General features: G+C 44.1%; 1 protein-coding gene across 1 annotated transcript in view; it reads right to left on the bottom strand.

Annotated features, from left to right (window-relative positions):
• Positions 1-20,312, bottom strand: part of KLHL17 (kelch like family member 17) — a 212,084-nt gene extending 191,772 nt beyond the window's left edge. The window contains exon 1 of the mRNA XM_086921429.1: positions 20,097-20,312. Coding sequence (XP_086777555.1) covers positions 20,097-20,183 — 87 coding nt within the window. The 5' untranslated portion in view covers positions 20,184-20,312. The remainder of the gene's footprint in view (positions 1-20,096) is intronic.
• Between the last annotated feature and the right edge of the window lie 545 nt (positions 20,313-20,857).

Below are 20,857 nucleotides of genomic sequence, written 5' to 3'. Positions count from 1 at the left end.
CAGCTAACATTTTGTCTTTGCACTAGGCGCTGCTTCGCCTCGCTTCTGATCTGATTGAATTGTATTGTATTGTGATAGTTTATTGTCACTGTAGCGCATTGGCCGCTGCTTCACCTCGCTTCTGATTGAAGTGTATTGTATTGCATAGCTTGTTTGTTCTGTATTGCACTGAGCGCTGCTTAGCCTTGCTTCTGCTGCTTTTAATTGAGCTTTAGTGCGCGTTTACCCCCGGCGCTGTGCTCTGCCCTCCCCCCGCTGCCATTTTGTTTATTTTGTTGTTGTCCTCGGTCTGCGTCCTCGTGAGCCCGCCCCGCCTCCCAGCTGAGCCGCCCTCGCCCCTCCCCCTTCCCCTTCCCACCATCCATATATGACAGTAGCCCATACGCGCAGCGTTCGCGCCAAAGGTAAGCCCGTCTACGCCCGTCCGCGCCTGGACCGCGCCCAGCGCCCCTGGTCCTCGTAATGCCCACCCATCCCGCATTACTTACGATACCACCACCCTCCTAGCCCTTAACCCCGGCCGTTCCCCAACTGCTCCCAAGCCGCTCCTGGACACACCCATGGACCCTTTTCCTGCAACTCCTGCAAGTTCGACGGCACCAAGAACAACTCCTCATCTACGAACACACAAAAGATATCCGACCCCACCCACCTAAAATGCATCTTGCTCAACACTCGCTCAGTCCACAGGCACGCCATCGACCTCTGGAATCTTCTAGACACCATCTCTCCGGACGTCGCCTTCCTAACAGAAACATGGATGAACGCCACCTCTGCCCCAGACATCACCATTGCCATCCTGGAAGGCTATAAGATCATTCGCAAGGACCGTACCGGCCACACAGGAGGAGGCATCGCTATCGTCCATAAGAAATCCATCCGCATCTCTACCAGCTCAGACGTCTATCTCGTCAACTCTGAACACCTTCACGTCCAGATCCACATCGACCCCAAGACCACACTCAGAGGCACCCTCCTTTACAGGCCACCAGGACCCCGCGCACAATTTAGTGAAGACATCACGGACTTCATCACTCCACACGCGCTCCCCTCCGAGGACTACATCCTTCTGGGAGACCTCAACTTTCACCTTGAAAAGAACAACGACCGCAACACCACCACCCTTCTAGACAACCTCGCCAACCTCGGACTTAAACAACTTGTCACTACCCCCACCCACATCGCAGGTCACACACTCGACCCTATCTTCACCTCCAGCAAACATGTCTCCTTCAGCCACACCACAGCTCTCCTTTGGACTGACCACAGCTGCGTTCACTTTACCTACAACAAGCCCACATCCAACAACCATCCTCAACCTACTCTGCAAAGAAACTGGAACAAAATCACCATCGACCAGATCTCCTCATCGCTTCTTCAAAACCCCCCAGCCCACTCCTCAAACGCCGACCAAGCAGCCACCAACCTCACCCAATGGTTATCCAACAGCGCGGACATCCTAGCACCACTGAAAAAACGACAAATCAAACTAGGCAGCAAGAAGGCCTCCTGGTTCAACGACGATCTTAAGAAATCCAAGAAACTCTGCCGCTCCCTTGAGAAGGCCTGGAAAAAAGACCCAACCACCAGCACTAAGGACGCCTTCAAAAACGCCACCCGCATACACCACCAACTGATCCGAAATGCCAAGAAAGCCGCTTTCAAGAACCGACTAGATAACAACGCCCACAACAGCAAGGAATTATTCAACATCGTCAAGGAATTTACCAACCCCTCAGCCAACTCCAACGACATCACCCCCTCTCAAGCCCTCTGCGACTCCCTAGCCTCATTCTTCCACAACAAAATTGCAGACATCCACAACAGCTTCGACAATCGACCCGAAGACCAACCCCCCGCAGGACCCCCAACCCCCCTGAACATCCTCAATGACTGGAAGCCAATCTCCACTCAGGACACCATCCGTCTGATGAACTCTATCCACTCAGGATCCCCCACAGACCCATACCCTCACCACATCTTTAACAAAGCAGACTCCATGATAGCACCGCACCTCCGAGACGTCATCAACTGCTCCCTCAACTCCGCAACCTTCCCGGAAAGTTGGAAACACGCCGAACTCAGCGCCCTCCTGAAGAAACCCACAGCTGACCCCACAGAACTCAAAAACTACCGCCCTATCTCACTCCTTCCATTCCCGGCCAAAGTCATCGAGAAAGCGGTCAACAACCAACTCGCCGAATTCCTCGAAACCAACAAATCCCTCGACTCCTCACAATCCGGCTTCCGAGCCAAGCACAGCACTGAAACCGCCCTCATCGCAGCAACAGACGACATTCGAACTCTACTGGACAATGGAGACACAGTCGCCCTCATCCTCCTCGACCTCTCCACAGCCTTCGACACGGTCTGTCATAGCACCCTTTTACAACGCCTCAGTAACGTCGGAATCCAAGGAAAAGCACTGGAATGGATCACCTCGTTCCTCACCGGAAGAACCCAGAGAGTCGCCTTCCACCATTCAAGTCAGAGGCCACTGAAGTCATCTGCGGCGTACCACAAGGATCTTCACTCAGCCCCACCCTCTTCAACGTATACATGAGCCCCCTCGCGGCCATCGCACGCCAACACAACCTCAACATCATCTCCTACGCCGACGACACTCAACTGATCCTCTCACTCACCAAAGACCCGATCACTGCCAAAACAAACCTGCATGAAGGAATGAAAGAAGTAGCCGAATGGATGAAGCATAGCCGTCTGAAATTGAACTCAGACAAAACAGAAGTCCTCATCCTAGGCACCTCCCCCTCCGCCTGGGGTGACTCTTGGGGGCCAGAGGCCCTTGGAAAAGCACCCATCCCGACGGACCACGCACGGAACCTGGGCGTCATCCTGGACTCCTCACTCTCGATGAACAGACAAGTCAACGCCGTCTCTTCATCTTGCTTCAACATTCTTCGCATGCTCAAAAAAACATTTCGTTGGATCCCCACCGAAACTAGAAAAACGGTCACCCGCGCTCTGGTCACGAGCCGACTGGGCTACGGAAACACCCTTTACGCCGGTACCACCGCAAAACTCCAGAAAAAACTCCAACGCATCCAGAACGCTTCAGCCAGGCTTGTATTAGACATCCCGCGTAAAGAGCACATCTCCGGTCACCTGAAAAACCTCCACTGGCTCCCCGTCAATAAGAGGATTACCTTCCGGCTCCTTACCCACGCACACAAAGCACTCTACGAAATCGGACCCGAATGCCTCAACACACGACTGTCCTTCTACACCCCCTCCCGCCAGCTACGATCCTCCAACCAAGCCCTTGCCACTGTACCTCGCATCAACAAAACCACCATGGGAGGTAGATCCTTCTCCTACCTGGCAGCTAAAACCTGGAACTCACTTCCCACTCACCTTCGCCTCACTCAGAACCACCTAGCATTCAGAAAGCAACTTAAAACGTGGATATTTGACAAATAATTCCCCACCCTTCTTCAAGCGCCTTGAGACCCTCTGGGTATGTAGTGCGCTATATAAATTTATTGACTTGACTTGACTTGACAGGGCGTATCCATCACCAGACAAACTTAATAAATATTTTAATATTGACACTTCCGAATGCCCAAGGTGTCGCCTTCTAGGTGCGGATCTATTACACATGCTATGGTTTTGCCCCCTGCTTATACACTACTGGCGTACAATATCAGAAACACTTGCCAGCTGCACTAACACGGAGGCGCCTTCTACGTGGGAGGTCTGCATCCTGGGATTGTACAAGAGAACTAAGACGAAAAGGGTGAGCTCCAGGTTCTGGGACCTAGGCTTCATAAAAGCGAAGCGCCTTATAACTAAGAGGTGGAAACACAAGGACCCACCGGAGGCATCGAATTGGGTCAAATCTTTCCAGGTCTGGGCACGGGCGGAGAGTACCTACCTCCATAGGGACGAAACGGCGGGGTTGCGCAAGTACCCCATCGCGCAGACCTGGGATGGTATGCTTAGAACACACACACTCTGATGCTGCACCGCAGCAGCCACTTCCTGTGCAACGGCAGGATCAGACACCTAGGGAGCCACTTGGAGGTAGATGGTATGCTGTCTTTCTATGTCACTCTAACTGTTGCTGTTGAACTAGGCGAGGCCCCCATACTGTCCGGAGACATTCCACGGATATAACACCTATTAAACGTCATCTTCCCACAAAGAAAAGAAATACAAAAATAACATGTTACAGCGTAATTGGCGGGAGCGGTGGCCCACGCCTTATACCAGCACGATAACCTAGCTGCGATTATGCTTAGTTGACACACTAAACACTTGCTATATATACACACGTTTGGTCATCTCATGTCCCCCCCCCTTTTTATTTTGGTTTAGATTCAGCATAGGTTATTGTTAAATACAGTTATCTTGTTATAAGAATACATTTTTAAGTGAGCAGGCCTGACATCTGCATATCTACTGCTTTAATTGCTTATGATACGATGCCCGCCTCTATTAAAGGGCTGAGGCCAGTTATGTGAAGCCTGGATATGCATATACTATTGCTTTCACGTATTACTATGCGCAACTATAAAACAACGCACTACATACCATTACTCCGCATCTCCATCTGAGATGACAGAATGTACAGGCTGTAGGAGCCCGAGGTAACCTATAAACGCATTGCATCATCATGTCACAACGGAAAACAGCACGGAAACAATGAGCCAGTAATATCCTGGTTTACACGTACAGTGCTGTCGAGTAAATCCTATTGTAACTGAAGAAAAATGCATGTGGGTGTCTGTATATTATTGTATCGGAAAATATAAAAAAATGTAATAAAGATATATAAAAATAAATAAATAAATAGAGGTCACACAAGCAAGCCCTCTGCCCTGCAAAACCATATTTTCTCAAAACAAATCCAGAGCAAGCAGCCAACCGCACTGGGGAGCCATTTCAGTACCGCTACAGTCAACTGTCTGCTTACCCGGTCAACCATTACTGAATCAAAATGCAACAAGTCAATCCTTTCACTTATCCAATAAGCTCAAGACAATATTCATGCACAACCTTACTCCTAAAGGGGGGAGGGAGTCTCACAAAAAATATTTTTGGGTAGCATGGTTTGTTTTCATTCTCATCACTAGCAACATTTTAAAGAAAGTTATAAATGATAGTAAGTCATAGCAATCTCTCAGCAAACACCATTCCCACATGGCTGGACAAGGGTATGTGGATGCCTCATCACCGCTATGGCTGCAATTAAATCATGCCTTCCTTAATCAGGGTTCCATCCTGTACTCTTAAGATTGGTCGCGTACAGTCTCTCCTCAAGATGCCCAATGCGGACCTAAGTGTTGGAGAAATAGCAGCTAATCACAGGCTTTCTCTTCTTCAGTTAGGGCATCATTCTAAAGCCCTGTAACAGAGCACCTGACAAATACCATTTCTATAGAAGGCAGTATTACCTCCCAACTATACATTTTACACTTCAGAATGGCAAAATACTAGGTTAACCTCCCATGCCTTCCCAAATTCTCAAGTGTTGAACTTTTTTCCATGCACAAACATCGCCAAGTTTTCCCTGGTGAAATCGGATTTGAAAAACTGGTGGACATGGCAGGGTTACACACATAGCAATCCTAATTCAGCCAAAGAAGAATAAAAGCCAAAGATTCCTCAAAGTCGTGTGGCCATTCAATTAAATGACTAAATGTAGAAAATGTCTTCTCTATAAATTCTCATCTTCTTTCTGATCCAAATACAGTATTAGAACATTAAGTACCCGGCGTAATTGTAAAGTGCAAGTTTATCTCAAGATGGACTCTAGCTCCATTTGACAGATAAGAACAGATGTTTATTCTTACTCATTTCAATTGTATTTATTTTCTTGACCACAGATGGATGAAAGGTTCAGACACCCGATGGAACTAGGATCGGTGACAAGGGAATTCAACCTAGATCTCTACAATATACATCTATCCACAAATCCACCAGTACCATAACCTCGCTCATCAAACATGATGGTGATAACCTATGTCCCTTCGTCAACCTAAACTCCTTAATTTCTTGATCCATCTAAAGCCTTTAACACTGCAGACCGTGAAAACATTTTAAAAAGCTAAGCAACAAGAATGAGAATAAAAGGAACAGAGCTTAAATAGTTCAAATCCTGTGTGACGAACAAATCACAGCTCATCAAAAATGTTCATGTGCTATTCAACCCTACCAATATCTTTTGAGTCCTTGAAAACTCCCTCTTCATGCCTTTACGAGCCAAATGACTCCATATGTAGAGCCAAGTGGCGATCTACTGGTGCAACAAGGAATATCCTTTCACCAGTGTGCTTATGAAAACCTCCCACATCTCAGGATTGACAGTTCAATCAGCCTGAAAACCTGGGCTAACCTCCTCCTCCTTCAAAGAAACCCAATTCTGAATGTGGACACACACTTCAAGCCCCTAGGTTTTTAGTTCTGTCCTTTTATGAATCAGGAGCATCAATTCAGTTTGTTCAAATGAAGGCTACGACACTTAGAATGCATTGATTTGTTCAATGAGAGCCCAAATCAGGAAACACATTGACAGTCAAAAGAGCAAAGTGGCAACCCTACAGACAGAACAAGTACATTGTATAGGCAGGAGCATCAAAGTTGGCTTTTCCTCCCAGGAAAAGATTAAACAGGCAGCAGAGGGGCAGGGTACCACTGCACACAGAAGTGACCGGATGGTCAGCAGCAGAACAAGATTCTTTTTTTTAAAAAATATTTTTTATTGAAGATTTTTTCACATATAGCACAGCACAGCATTTAATGTAAGAGAAATGAATGAATTTAAAAAATAAAATAAAAAAAAAGGTACACACATTATTTATTTATCCATACCGAATAAAATGTTCCCAAATTTATAGAGAAGTATATATGATTTAGCATAATCAGTCTTAGATACCATAAAGGAAGACTCTTACTTGCCTATTCCATTAGTACAGAGCGGGATCTACCTGTACATCGTTACTAGCACCCCTCCACTGTACCTCCACCCAATCCCCTTTCCACAGCATCAATGGTTTCCAAATCTTCTTACCTAATGCCCTACCCTTTTTACCTTTCCTTTCATAAATCCCTTTTTCGAGATTGTAAACCGCCAATAAAACAACAACAAGATTCTTTTAGACATGTATAAAGGCTACAATATGGACAGCAGAAATTTCAGTCTTATTCAAGAAACACACAGACTGCTTTGGAGGTACTGAATGTCACCATATTCCAGTTAATTTATTCCTTCTTTAAAACACTGCAAATCAAAAACTTTAGTCAATGGGAACACGACTAATTTTCAGATCGCATTTGGTTGTTAGATGAAGGGCAGGGACTATAACATGGTGTCCTCGGTTGAGGCATCTGGTATCCTTATAACCAGGCCAAACAAAAAGATTTATCTTGCTACTCCTGTAGCAATTGGTGTAACAAACAAGAAAAATAAGATCCAAAAAGAACCTTCTTCCACATTCCAGTACGCCAGCAAAGGTGGCGTATTGCAACAGGAAAACTTAGATTTTACTATCAAAATCATGATAAAGCAAGTATAACAGTAGGTAAACAAGCAAAATCGTCATGGGTTACCACCCAAGAGATCGAGTTAGGACACCCAGAGCAAGACAACATAGTCACAGAAAAAGAGGCCAATCAGGCAAACTTGTCTTCATTAGAAAACTCAAGACACATTACAAGGAAGGGCATTATGACCCAACAAGGAAATCTCAGATGTCATTTAAAAAACTATAACAAGTCAACCATGGCGGAAGACAAGCAGAAAGAGTTAACTTGGGGAAAAACCCAAGAGCATGGATCACCAATGCAGCAAATAGTTCTTATTATTTTATTTTAAGAATTTATAGAGCGCGACTGTCACCGTTGCAGGCATCCTGGCGCTAATAGAATCCAGACTACAGAAGGCAGCGAAGTATGCCTGGGGAGCGAAGGCTAGCCAGGGAAAAGCCAAGTTTTTACCTTTTTCCTAAACTGCATAAGTTCATTAGTGGCCCTAATCTCGATGGGGAGAGTGTTCCAGAGTCTGGATGCAGTCACCTGAAAGGATCTGCCACCAGCTCTGAACTTCTTAAATCTGGGAACAACTACCAGTTTAGCATCCGATGAGCGAAGGTGTCTGGAAGGGGTGTACCAGACAAACTTGGACCTGAGGGGGACTGGGCCGCATCCGTGAAGAGCCCTAAACACAATGCAAAGGGCTTTAAATTGAATCCTCTGTCTAAGAGGAAGCCAATGTAGTTTTGCAAGGGCAGATGGACCATGAGATCTCCTAGGCAGCCCCAACGCCAATTTAGCCGCCGCAGATTGAACCCTTTGGAGTCTGTCCAGTAGATACTCAGGGGACCCGAGCAGGAGGGCATTACAATAGTCCAACCTGCTCAGGATGGTACATCTAACCACCTGGACGCGGGCATGAGATGGTAGCAGGGGCAGAACCTTCCTGAGTGAGCGAAGGATGGAGAAACAACAGGCCGATGTTTTCTGAACATGGGTGTCCATACTGAGCCCATGGTTCAGCATGACACCCAGGTTACGGACAGAGTCTGAAGGCCGGACGCTAGAGCCGGATTCCGGGGGCCAAAAATTGTTCGGAAACGGGCGAGGGATCCTTGTTCCAGCGCTAAAAAGCACTTCAGTTTTCCCGGCATTAAACTGAAGCGAGTTTGCCTTTAACCAGCTGGCCGTATTCCTGAGGCAGTTGTGTAAAACCTCCACAGCGATGGACTCCTCTCCTTCCAAGGAAAGGATCATCTGCGTGTCATCGGCATAATTAATAATTCGACACCTGAATATGAAACGCAGGGATGGCACAACATACTAAATAGGGGCAACGTATTAAAATTGCAAGCAGAAATCCCAGCCCTAAAACATCTAAACTCAACAAACCTTCTAGCTGTAGAATTTCTTTTGAAAGGGAAAGAAAATAGCAAAGAACAAACGCTCACCACATGGCAGTCAGAAGAAGTCCAGCTCATTATGAACTTCAAACTACAATTTGAAGCCTGGGGTATATTACTATCCAAACCCAATAAACCATGTTACCCTGGACCCCTTATTGAAAACTCCTCCAACAAAGTAAATCACAGATCAGGACAAACAAAAGACACATCACAGGTGTACTCAGTATTTCAGAATGCAAAAGGAAGAAGCCCATCGATTTCACAGAGAAGTGAGGGGTATAACGGCCCGAAAACGGTCACAGAATTAAACCAAGTCAATGGAGTTGGCTTCCAATGACCCTTAACGAAGTTAAGGATAAATGACCCATAGAAAGGCGATTTGGTAAACCCAACAATTAAAACATTCACCTTGTTTCATGGAACACAACCGGATCAAAAAAATGGCTGGAAGGAGGTAGTCGCCTTCAAGACTGGGAAACGTGACAGAATAGCCCTCCAGGAGACATGGGCGTTGGAGGAATTACCCCTTGCAGGTTTCATACATTACATGATACCTGCGGAGAAAACCAAGAAATATGGCCACCCGAAAGGGGGCCTGGCAGTCTAGGTCTCCACTGCACTAAACATCAAATTGGATCAGTTGGCCTCTCCTGGTCCCAATGTGCAACTAATCAAATTCACATTACACATCTCTGATAAATCAAGAACAGTACTGTTAATCAACACATATGCACATCTAAAAGCAAGAAAGAATAAAGTGCATAATGCCCTACTAATTTCAACAATCTTGGTTATAAGATGCACTTACCCCTTCTGGGATATAATAGTGACAGGAGATTTTAATTCAAATGTATTCTACTTGCCGGATGAAGATGAGAATTTAGCAGCTGATAACATATGCTAGAATGTTCCTCCTCAATATTAACTAAAGACAACTCGACCAGACCATATAGCCCAACACTTGTTAAAAGCATACTAGTATCTGGGAATGAGTTATAAATGGCAGATCGGTGGACGACACCCTGCCCAAACACACATTTTATGGAGGGAAGACGCAATGCAGACTTGATTATACAGTAATCACATTACCACTGATGCCTTTCCTCTCCCAATTTTCAATTGAATATACCACTAGGAGTGATCACTCTTATGAACACATTCATTTTAATTTAAACTTATCAGGTTGATCCCGCTATAGAGGGAATCATTTATTAAATTGATTTAAAACGGCTCAAATAAACAAATGAAACCACAGAGGAGCTCCAAAACGAATTAAAGGGGTTAATCACAGCAAGTGGAAACGAGGGCCCAAATAAGATACAAGCTTCGATAAACTTCACAGCAAAATTACCAACACTGATATCTGGAAGACAAAAACAGGCACTAATAAATAAAACTACAAGGAATTAAGGAGAGAAGTTTACATCATGAAACGTGAACTAAAGAAAGCTATCAGTAGACTAAAAACAACGGACCTGGATCAAACAGCTTGGGCTAACGTACGTCAGCTGAGGAAAATGTACAAAAAGAAGCTATAGATATAAGAAAAACAGCAACAGTAAATTCTGGTCACAATTACTATATAGTGCTAGGAAAACTAACTCCAGCACTTTTTGCAAAATAATAAATATTATGAACAGGCCAGTGATCACCTTTACTTCAAACATACAAGAACACTAGTGGGCCAGTTTTTTAAAGCAAAGATTTATGGAAACCACATCCCTTGTACACCCATCTCGGAAGCACCGGGATGGCTCTCATCAACAAGACCTAGTGGTGGAAAAGGTGGTACTTGTAACCTAAATGTAAAATTACACCGGTCATCTTACACAGCAGAAGAAATTGCAAGGAATCACGGTAAACACAGCATCTATTATTCAAAAAGTAAAAACAGATTTGTTCAGCAGATGAAATAAAGAGCATTATAGAGAAAGGCAGAGGAGATGGTGCACCAGGGCCCGAAGGCATTCCTCAAGTAATCTTAAAAAACGATCCATCTTTCTGCAGCGAGCATCCTCATACCATTTAAAGAAACTGAGCTATTAAATCAAATTCCATCTAGTTGGCAAGGTTCAACAATCACACCGATCCACAAAGGAGAAGACAGAACATGTCCATCGATTTACAGGTTCACCGTCATATTAGATGTAGAAGCAAAGTACTATGCCTCTCTGATCCTGGAAGATCTGAGCGAGTGGTCAGACAAGCTCAACCTGATTCCGGTCAGACAGGTTTTAGAAAAGGGATCATGATGTTCACAAATATTCTAACTCTCTCATTAATAGCAGACAATTGCAAGCGGAAGAAACAACAACTTCATCTTTGCTTATAGATCTAAAGGCAGCATTTGACAGTATGGATCGCCCCCTCTTATGGGAAAAATTGAGAGGTTAGAACATTCCTGAAAGGATACTAAGAGGAATATTGCTATTCGACTCCCAAACATGGATAAGACTAAAGCTGGGCGATGGCTCTAGATTATTTAGAAAGCTGAACACAAACAAAGGGTTAAAACAAGGATGCGTGCTGGCACCACAACTCTTTAATTTATTCATGTCTGACTTGGCTCAAAGGCTCGATAAGATCAACTCTCATCCACCGCAATTGGGAAAATTATCATCATCACAACTCTCCTATGCGGACTCTGCAGTGTTAATGAGCCTAACCAAGATCGGTCTTCAACAGTCACTTAATTAAATTAAATATAAATTCACCAACAAACTAGAAATAAACAAACTAAAAAGCAAAACAATGCTCATCAGTAACCACCTAGCTACCAAATAGAACACATGGCTCAACAGTAATCCGTTAGTGGAAGTAACTAGCTATAAATACCTGGGGTTTCACATGGACAATAGGCTAAACCATCAAGAGCAGAAAGCTTATATGTCACAGAGAACTAGTGCATTAACATACGCCATTAGGACTCTGGCAAAAAAACGAAGGGGGTCATCATATAAACCTTTGCTTGCTGTGATACCGGCTAAAATGCTCCCAACAATAACGTATGGCAGTATTGCCCTACACAGCAAAGACTCTAAACTTTTGAACAAACTACTAGTCTCAACATATAAAAAGGTTTTCCAGATGCATCAGTCAGCTTCACCAGCCCAAGTGCGACTTGAATTTGGCCTTGTAAATGAAACAATAGGGAGAATGTATACCACAATAAAGCTTTGGTATCGACTGAAACAGAATACTGCTAGCTCCCGTCTCAATAATGCCCTCTGGACTGAACTACAAAAGGATAAAAAATAAAAAAATTAAAAATCTGCATATAATCAAAACCTTTATAAAGCTTTAACAACCTCTTGCAAGGCCGAATTATGGAATAACAATCTGCCTTATCCACCAAGTAATATATAAAACAGCAAAATTTAATTCCTTGCTAATCGATAAAAATATCTTTAGCTTGAGAACTACAAGAACCTTGCGCCGGCACCCTATTTAAGCATTACATTTTTCATCTACCTTAAAAGACAACTGATGGCCGTACGCTTTGGAAAATTACCATGGATTGCTGACCAGCCAACCTGGGTCCACAAAGGGCCTACAACATGCAGACTCTGCATTAGCAACAAAGAGGATTTTATTCACCTAATGTGCACATGCTCCAAACTATACCCAGCACTAGTCACTTTATTAAGAAAAGCTCTAAATATCAGAGGAATTAGGACATGCAGAGCTGCCATAATAACAGTACTAGATCCGTCAGATCCGCAAATGAACTGTAAACTGATTACATTTCTCAACTTTCATGATCAAGCTTTGAAAACTGAAACTAACTGGATAGTAGAATGTAAAAACTATGAATTATTAAGGATTGTTACTGTACAGGATATGTAAGCCGACAAAATATCTTAACCTCACGATCAGCCTTGAAAACTGAACTCTCCACTGTACTATAGAATGATGAACTTTTATGATTTAATACGAATTTTATTAAAGGATTAAGGATATTAATTTTATTGGAGGCATATGATCAATATTTTTCATAACATTGAGAATGCATAAGCTTCAATGTTTTAAAAACCGGTAGACATTTTACTGTTTTATCCATGTGAAACAGTTTTAAGGTTTTAATTAACTAACCAATAAACATTTATTATCATGATCATATATTATCTGTAGCAATTGGGTGCAGAGTAAAACAAAAATTATAATGCATAAGAGCTGAATATTCAATATAGTAATCCCAGAATGTCTGTGCATTAAATTAGAAAATAGGTCTGCCTCAATAACCATGAATGTGCATTCTAGATCAGTTGGGAAAGGAAAGGACACAACAGCTATACATAGGGTGTAACTCCTGATGGGCTCAGGACAATGGAACAGGGGTGGAGAGAGTGTCGGACTTTGGCCCAGAGCTCTCGACTGTGCTTTCAAACTCAAGAGTAAAAAAGAATCTAGAGATGGTGAATACAACGAAGTGCTTCTTGGGCATGCGCGGGAAGTCACAAGGGGTTGGACATACATTTCAAATAATCTGACAAGGCCCAAGTGAAAAAAAAAAAAGAGAAAAAGACTTTCTGGACAATTACTAGGTGGCGAAATGATGCACAGCCTGTAAATCCAGAAAATATTCAGGCTGCAAAACTTTTCTTTGCAGCGGACTGTGTGTGCTTGGCAGCACAGATTGTTAAACACTTCACACCAGAGAACCATTGGATCATATTTCCACTCTTCAGTGATTACTTTTCGCATGCCCCAATAGAGAGGATTGAAACACCTCGTGAAGTCTTGAGCGCATGTACTGGCTGGCCCCTTTTCACCTTGAGGGGTCTTGAGCACATGTACAGGCCTCTTTTCACTTCGAGGGGTCTTAAGCACATGTTTGATGAGCGGGACAAAAAAAGAAATTTGGCACCGCAAGACCCTGGAAAAGCTAGAGCATACACCACCAAGAGAAAATGAAAGTGCACCAAGAAACTCGCAACTATGAGAAGGCGCTCGAGGGGGAAGATGCCCGCCATGACCTAGAATCTCACGTTTCAGTAAATCATGGCAGGTTGTGACTGAGCATGAAACACTTATGAGATGAGAGTCAGCAAGGGAGATAAAGAAGCCAAAAGAAACTGTGAGAAGAGTGGCTGAAATAGAATTGGAGAGGAGAGCGAGGCTGGGAGAGGAAAAGAAAGAAAGGGAAGATGAGAGATAGGGACAGGTGAAATAGAGAGTAGGGAGAAGAGGGAAAGAGGGAAACGGGGAGGTCAAAGAGGGTGAGCAGAAAAGAAGGGACGAGAGAACATAAGAGATATAGAGAAAAAGAGAAGAGCTTAGGTAGGACGGGGGGTACAAGAGGATACGGAGCTTGAAAGAAAGGCGAGACAAAGGAAAGAGTAATAAAAAGGCAAGGGATACAGAGAGGAGGGAAGGTAGAAAAATAGAAAGTGAAAGAAAGAGCAAAATAGTGAGATAAAGCGATTGTCAGAGTGGAGAAACAGGAAGATGGAGAGCGAAATAATGTAGCAGAAAATGAGAGAGATAATAAAATAGGCGGAGACATGGGAGACGAGAGAAATGTGAAAAAAGCACAGGGAAATACAATGACAGTGACTAATGAAGACTAGGAAAAGAGAGATCAAAAAAAGAGAACACGCATTTACAAAGCAATGGTCTCGTCCTTGTTAAAAAAAGTTAGAGCTGTTGGCATTGCTCAAGACATTATTTTTGTTTTTAAAACATATAAATAAATGGCATTGTTATTTACAATGCCAATATCTTAATATCTCGCAAATGTGAGACCTATTGCATTTGCACACACACAGAGCCCCCCCCACACACACACACACACACAGAGACACAGACAGAGCCCCACACACAGCTCTCTGCCCAGTAACGCCCTAGGGAACAGAGGCACAAAAAACCGGATCACAAGCAGGGCACAGAGGCACAACAAGCAACGAGGGGGCAGGGGCAGGAGAGCAAGCACAAGCAACGAGGGGGCAGCAAGCACAAGCAACGAGGGGGCAGGGGGGCACAGAGGCACAAAAACCGTATCACAAGCAGGGCACGGCACAGAGGCACGAAAACCGGATCACAAGCAGGGCACAGAGGCACAACGAGGGGGCAGGGGCAGGAGAGCAAGCACAAGCAACGAGGGGGCAGGGAGGCACAGAGGTACAAAAACCGGATCACAAGCAGGGCACAGAGGCACAACAAGCAACAAGGGGGCAGGAGCAGGAGAGCAAGCACAAGCAACGAGGGGGCAGGGGGCACAGAGGCACAAAAACCAGATCACAAGCAGGGCACAGAGGCACAACAAGCAACGAGGGGGCAGGGGCAGGAGAGCAAGCACAAGCAACGAGGGGGCAGGGGAGTAAGCACAGCGAGGGGGGGCGGAAAGCAAGCACAACGAGGGGGCAGACGCACAACAGAGGGGACAGAGGCAATAACACGAGCACAATCAGGGAAGGCAAGAAAAGTGAGCACTCACCGGAGGACTCGGCAGCTTCTCGACTTCTTCCGGCGGCGGTCGGGCAGAAATGGAGTCAGAAAAGCGCCGCCATTTTCGCATTCGGGGGCGTGGTTTTTGCTGTTGAGTGACGGATGGCGTCACGGAGTTAAAAACTGCAAAAAACGTCCCTGAATACGAAAAGACGGGGCTTGAACGGAGTGACACCCCTCTCCTCCAATGGCTGGCCTCCGTTTAGGAAGCCAGCCAATGGAGAAGAGGGGTGGGTTCAAGCCCCCATACTTGTAAACATAAAATCTCGGCTGCGCAACACTTCTGCGCAGTGTACGCTAGGCCGAGACCTAAGAATAATACAGGGAAAAGACAAGTAAAAATGGGAAGAAGCGAAGAGAGACACAGTAGAGGAAGACAGAGAAAGAGAGAGCTCCAGTGATAAATATACAGAGAAATGTTGAAGAAACGGACAGAAAGAGAGAATACCCGAGCCCTGCACATTGCTCTGTAATTATTATGTGGCAGATGATGGATTATGGCAAATGTAGCAAATCTATAATTATGCGAATATCGCAGTACAATCCCAGTGGCCCTAGGTGTAATGACTGATGCATGGGCTGCAACTTTAGTGCACAGCATCTGAGGAGAACCACACTAAATTTCACTGGAAGCTAACAGCTTGCCTTTTACAGCTGCATGGATCTGGAGGTTGCTAAACAACTTTCATCAAACTTAAAAAATACCATTTATAAGCATTAATGATGAACTGTAAAGTCTAAATTGGATGCTCTCTTTAAGTCCTGGGGAGGGTACAATCTTCTTTCAGACTGCTTTTCTTCAAAGCTTTTTATTATTATTATTATCATGAAAACAGACACTTCAATTTTAGCAAAAACTGACTCCCGGTTATATTAGTTTGCTGCTGTTCTTGACTTCAGTCATGTTTTGGGGGGCTGGAGGGCCTTGAACAGCGCTTAGTTTGTAAAATAGTAAGTGCCAGGGCCCTGACCAGGAGACCAGTGAAGCTTGCACTACCCATTGCCCCGGTAATTGCTGTCAATGGCGGTACCAAAACAACAACTAACTATCTCTCTCGCCTCCATGTGCGACAGTTCAGATTATTCCAGGTCCCCAAAGCTACAGGAATGGCTGGGAAGGCAGGTATTAGTAATTTTTTATGTAAACCATATTAATAAACAACCAGTGTTCTGCTCATCTCGTAATTAGATGAGCAGCACCACCATGTGGTAGACCATCAGAAGTGCGGTGTTGACAATTAAGTGCCAAGGCAGAGCACAGGAAACCAATTAAGTCCTGTGGTCAAAGGTGTAGCTAAAAACAAAATATTCTGTGCGTTTTGTAGGTCTTTCACCGTCAGGTAGCTACATATAAAATAATAAGCATCTTAACTGAAAAATAAATGAATAAAAAAAAGTGATACTCCGTGGGCAATGCGCTAAAGTACTTATGAAACTTCTATTAGTTAATGCACTGCATAAGGTCTGTATGTAACTAGAGAGCCATATAATTAAATCTTGGTTATTGCAGTGGAGAATAGTGATTTGTGTATTTTTAGTGCTAAGAGGTCACAGCCTGTGACCAAAAGCACTGAGAATATGTAGGTAATTATTTTATACTTGCATTACACACAGTATAAGATAAACTGCTTACAAAATGTGCCAAAAAACGTTTTACAATACAATGGTGCTTCTGAAATATAGATTTTAGTAATACTTAGACCGTAAGTAATGCAATTTGTTTTACATACATGTCCCTTCAACATCCCCCTCAGGGATATGTAAATACAATTAAAAGCACAGACTTCAGAGCTCAGTTGTCCATTCAGAATAACCTATTCTAGTAGGGTCTTTCCGTACATTGATAAGTTTTGTGAAAATTTGTTTTAATATGAAACTGAAGTACCCGAACATTTTAACTAATTGTCAGCTCCCATAAAACCCATCAGGGCTACTGATCCGCTAATAAAAACTCAGTTACAGGAAAGTCAAGACAGTAGCTCATATTGTGCCTGCCAGGTAAGCGACAGTTGACAGCAGCAACCTTTAATGCATATTAAGGGTGTTTGGGCACTTCTCTGGGTTTGTCTCTGTGTCTCTTACACTCCTAAGTAGCTTCCTTTCAAACTCTTAACGTGGCTAATCAGAAAACAAATTTACCACCTTGGGAAATGACTGACTCTTGCTTAAGTTTTGTGGAAAAGGTTGCTTTACTTGGAAGCATGCAGAGCTCACAAAAAACTTTGGTCCGGCCGCACAAACTGGTTCTTTACAATTGTACTAACACTTGACCCAAACCCATCCCAATGCCTAATTTTGCCCTCCCCTTCTATTCTTCCAGCACGTTTCACCACAATTTCTTTTCCAGCCTGCCTGCCCTAGCCATGGCTCTCTGTTTTCTGCTCGTTACTCGCCTTCTGCACCTCCTCAGCGATAGTAAGTGCTATGTAATTACAATTACAATTAAAAGCATGCACTTCAGAGCTCAGTTGTTAACTCTTTGCACTACCGCTCAAAAATAATACATCTTTGTCATCACAAAGCTTCCAGTGATTCGATCAATTAAAGCCAGTACCAGCCCCCAAACATCCTTTACATTTGCAGCTTTTGCTTTACATTTCCAGGTGTACTCGTAGCACACATTTGCATTTCTTTCAGGCAAGCAGGCAACCTGGCAGGAAATCTTGTTTATCTGTCTGGTCAGCTTCGGTTTCACAGCACAAGACACTCTCTGAATGACACTCCAGCAGAAGCATTTTAACTATCAGAATGAACTGTTCGGAAACGGCCTTCCTGGGGGTTGTGACACACAGATTGAAGACCTCTGATATAGAGGATACTTCCAGAACATCCTTTGAGCACCCCTTCAAAAAACATGACTGCTGTTTAGCCTTGGGCGTCAAGAGCCTTCACATACTATATCTTTGTGGTGATATTTTACCTGGAATGGGAAGCACTCAAGACATTTTCTGGCTTGGGTGGATATTTCATTAATCTCATGCTTAATGACTTTGCCATAAAAGAGGCACTTGAAAGTAGTATGCTGCTGGAGCACTGGCATGTTCCACAGGGAGCAAGCAACTCTAGCCCTAATCGTGACAGCTCATCATGGTGTGTCCAAATGCTGGTTCAAAACAGTCAGAGCATTTTAGGTTTTAAGGATAACCACAGACTGTGATGATCAGTGCTTAATCTGTAATAGAAAGATTACCAGTGCCCAAAGCTCGGAAAGTCGCTGCTGGTGCTTTAAACGTCAAAAGCGCCGAATACCAAGGCGGTGTTGTCTTGAATCGAGCTCATGGATCTTCCACCCACTATTATACGCTCCCTGCCCCTTTATCTCCCTTGTGCAGGGTCCTGTTTTCGTCCTCTGCTACGGGTTTCCCGTCTTTTTCGTCCTACTTCTTTCGCATTTGTGTGTATTTAACTCTCTTACTCACGATCAATGTCTAACGAAGAAAAATAAGTGTTGGTCCCCCAAAATGAGTGCTGGCGCAGCCCACTGACAACAATTAAGCACAGGTGATAATGATTCCATTCAACTTGACTGTATGTAAATATATCTCATGTGACTGTCTTGACACGTTGAAGAAGAGTCATTATAGTCAATCTCTTGTCTAACCCATAACTTACCCTGAGACCTACCAAGTTATAAAAAGAGAGACAAGCTCATGAGGAAATGTACTAATTGCCTGCTGGCTGGTTTGCTTTGATTTTTAACACATCCCTTACCTTCTCCTTTACTTAGTTGTCGATGCAACTATTGTATTATGCTTTCTTGTCAATACTCAAGTGCTCCCACTTGCAATGCTCTCTCCAACACTGGCCTATGTGGGCAAATGTAAATATCAATGAGAGGAAACAGAAAGGCCTTGCTTGCTCCTGGGATCTTCTGGGGACAATTTTGGGCAGACTCCAGTACTGGGATATGATCTGGACTATCATCAGGCCAAAACAGGTGCAATAGTTAATTGCTTTCGTCACAGACAGCAAAGCTATCCATTCCTCACTTATTGTATTCCTCACTCGGTGCAGACAACATAACCCACCCCAATTTTCAACATACAGCAGATCTCGCAATCACAAGTGAAACACAGCAATGATCTCACATGCAGGTGGAAGTTAAATACTTTCCTGGAAAATAGGCTTTAGCCCTAGCCCTTAAGTGACACTTCAGCCACAATGTTACAACTATACCAAAATGCAAAGGTATGGCTGATGAAGATCTGGCAAAAGAAGATGTTAACCTCACCATCATTTTACACTCGTTTTGTTTCAACAAAGTCCAAATTAGTCATTACTTCTAGCGTATTTTTCCATTATAAAATCCTATCCCATAAAAAGTTAAAAGTAAAACTATAAATCCCAGAATGCAACATTTTCTTCGCCAAAGATTTCACGTCTTGACTGCTATTCCCATTAAGAACGATGTAAATTTGAGACTCGTGCTAAACGTAAACAGTGTCTCAAAATTCTCCAAAGCATGGTGGCACTACAGACGGCATAAATACATCAGCTCACCTAACTAACCAGGTAACAAGTTATGTACCAAAATACCTCCGCCAGGCGAAATTCCGGCTTAAGGTGAAAATTGCGCCTGGATGAGATTTAGCACAAGTTGACAACTGATCTTTCATTAAACTAGAGTGTAATCTTACAGCAAATCTAAATTAAAAGGTTAACTCGTGCAAGGCTCTCAGGCCTCCACCGAGGATTGAACTGTCTTAAAACCAATGGGCAGCTCCGACATTCCACTCTGCAAAGACTTACCCATTCCATGACTGGCACCAAGACCGGCTCGTGCAGGATGCCCCCCGGGGGGTTAAATAAGCGAAAACCAGAATAGATTTCTACCATGGCTTCATTTACTGCTGGGGTTTAAATAAAACTCCTCCCCTTGCCGACGCATCGCACGCTCTGTGTACATAACAGTCGCATCCGGTCCTCGCACAGACACTAAGCTCTATGTTTCACGTCGTCGCAAGAGGCGTTTTTTCCCACAGTGACACTCCGATTGTTGTGGTCCGTAAGAACAGGGCCGGCCTTAGGGCAATGTGACTGGTGCAGCCGCACTGGACTCTGACCTGAAAAAAAAAGGGGGGGGGGGGGGGGAACGTGTTTAGCAATAAAAAAAAAATCTGAAAGCAGCTGATGCAGAGTTCATTGTGCGTCCAGTTTTCAGGCAGCAATAAAACTGTCAAGATAACTAACTCTTTGGATTAATGTTTTTATTTATTTATTTAATGTGATTTTATTTAGCGCGAACATGTGTCAGAGCGCTTTACAAAAGAGTCAGTTGCATTACATAAGGACTTTGGATTACATGAGCTACATAAGAGATACTGTAATGTTAGCGCTCTAGACAGCGTGCATCACGTGATGACGCGATGCGCCCGCGGCCATGTTGGGATGCGCGCGCAGCCCAGGTTAAAGAGTGCGAGTGCTGGAGCCGGGAGGATAAGCGGCTTGGCGCTCTCTGACGGCGATATACAGTAAATAAACCCCTCAACCTTCACCACGCTGTAGCTTCG

Source organism: Lissotriton vulgaris, chromosome 5 (assembly GCF_964263255.1).
Source record: "Lissotriton vulgaris chromosome 5, aLisVul1.2, whole genome shotgun sequence".
NCBI classification, from domain to species: Eukaryota; Metazoa; Chordata; class Amphibia; order Caudata; family Salamandridae; genus Lissotriton; species Lissotriton vulgaris.
The sequence above is the reverse complement of the archived record's forward strand: the minus strand, read 5'-3'. Positions and strand labels throughout refer to the sequence as shown.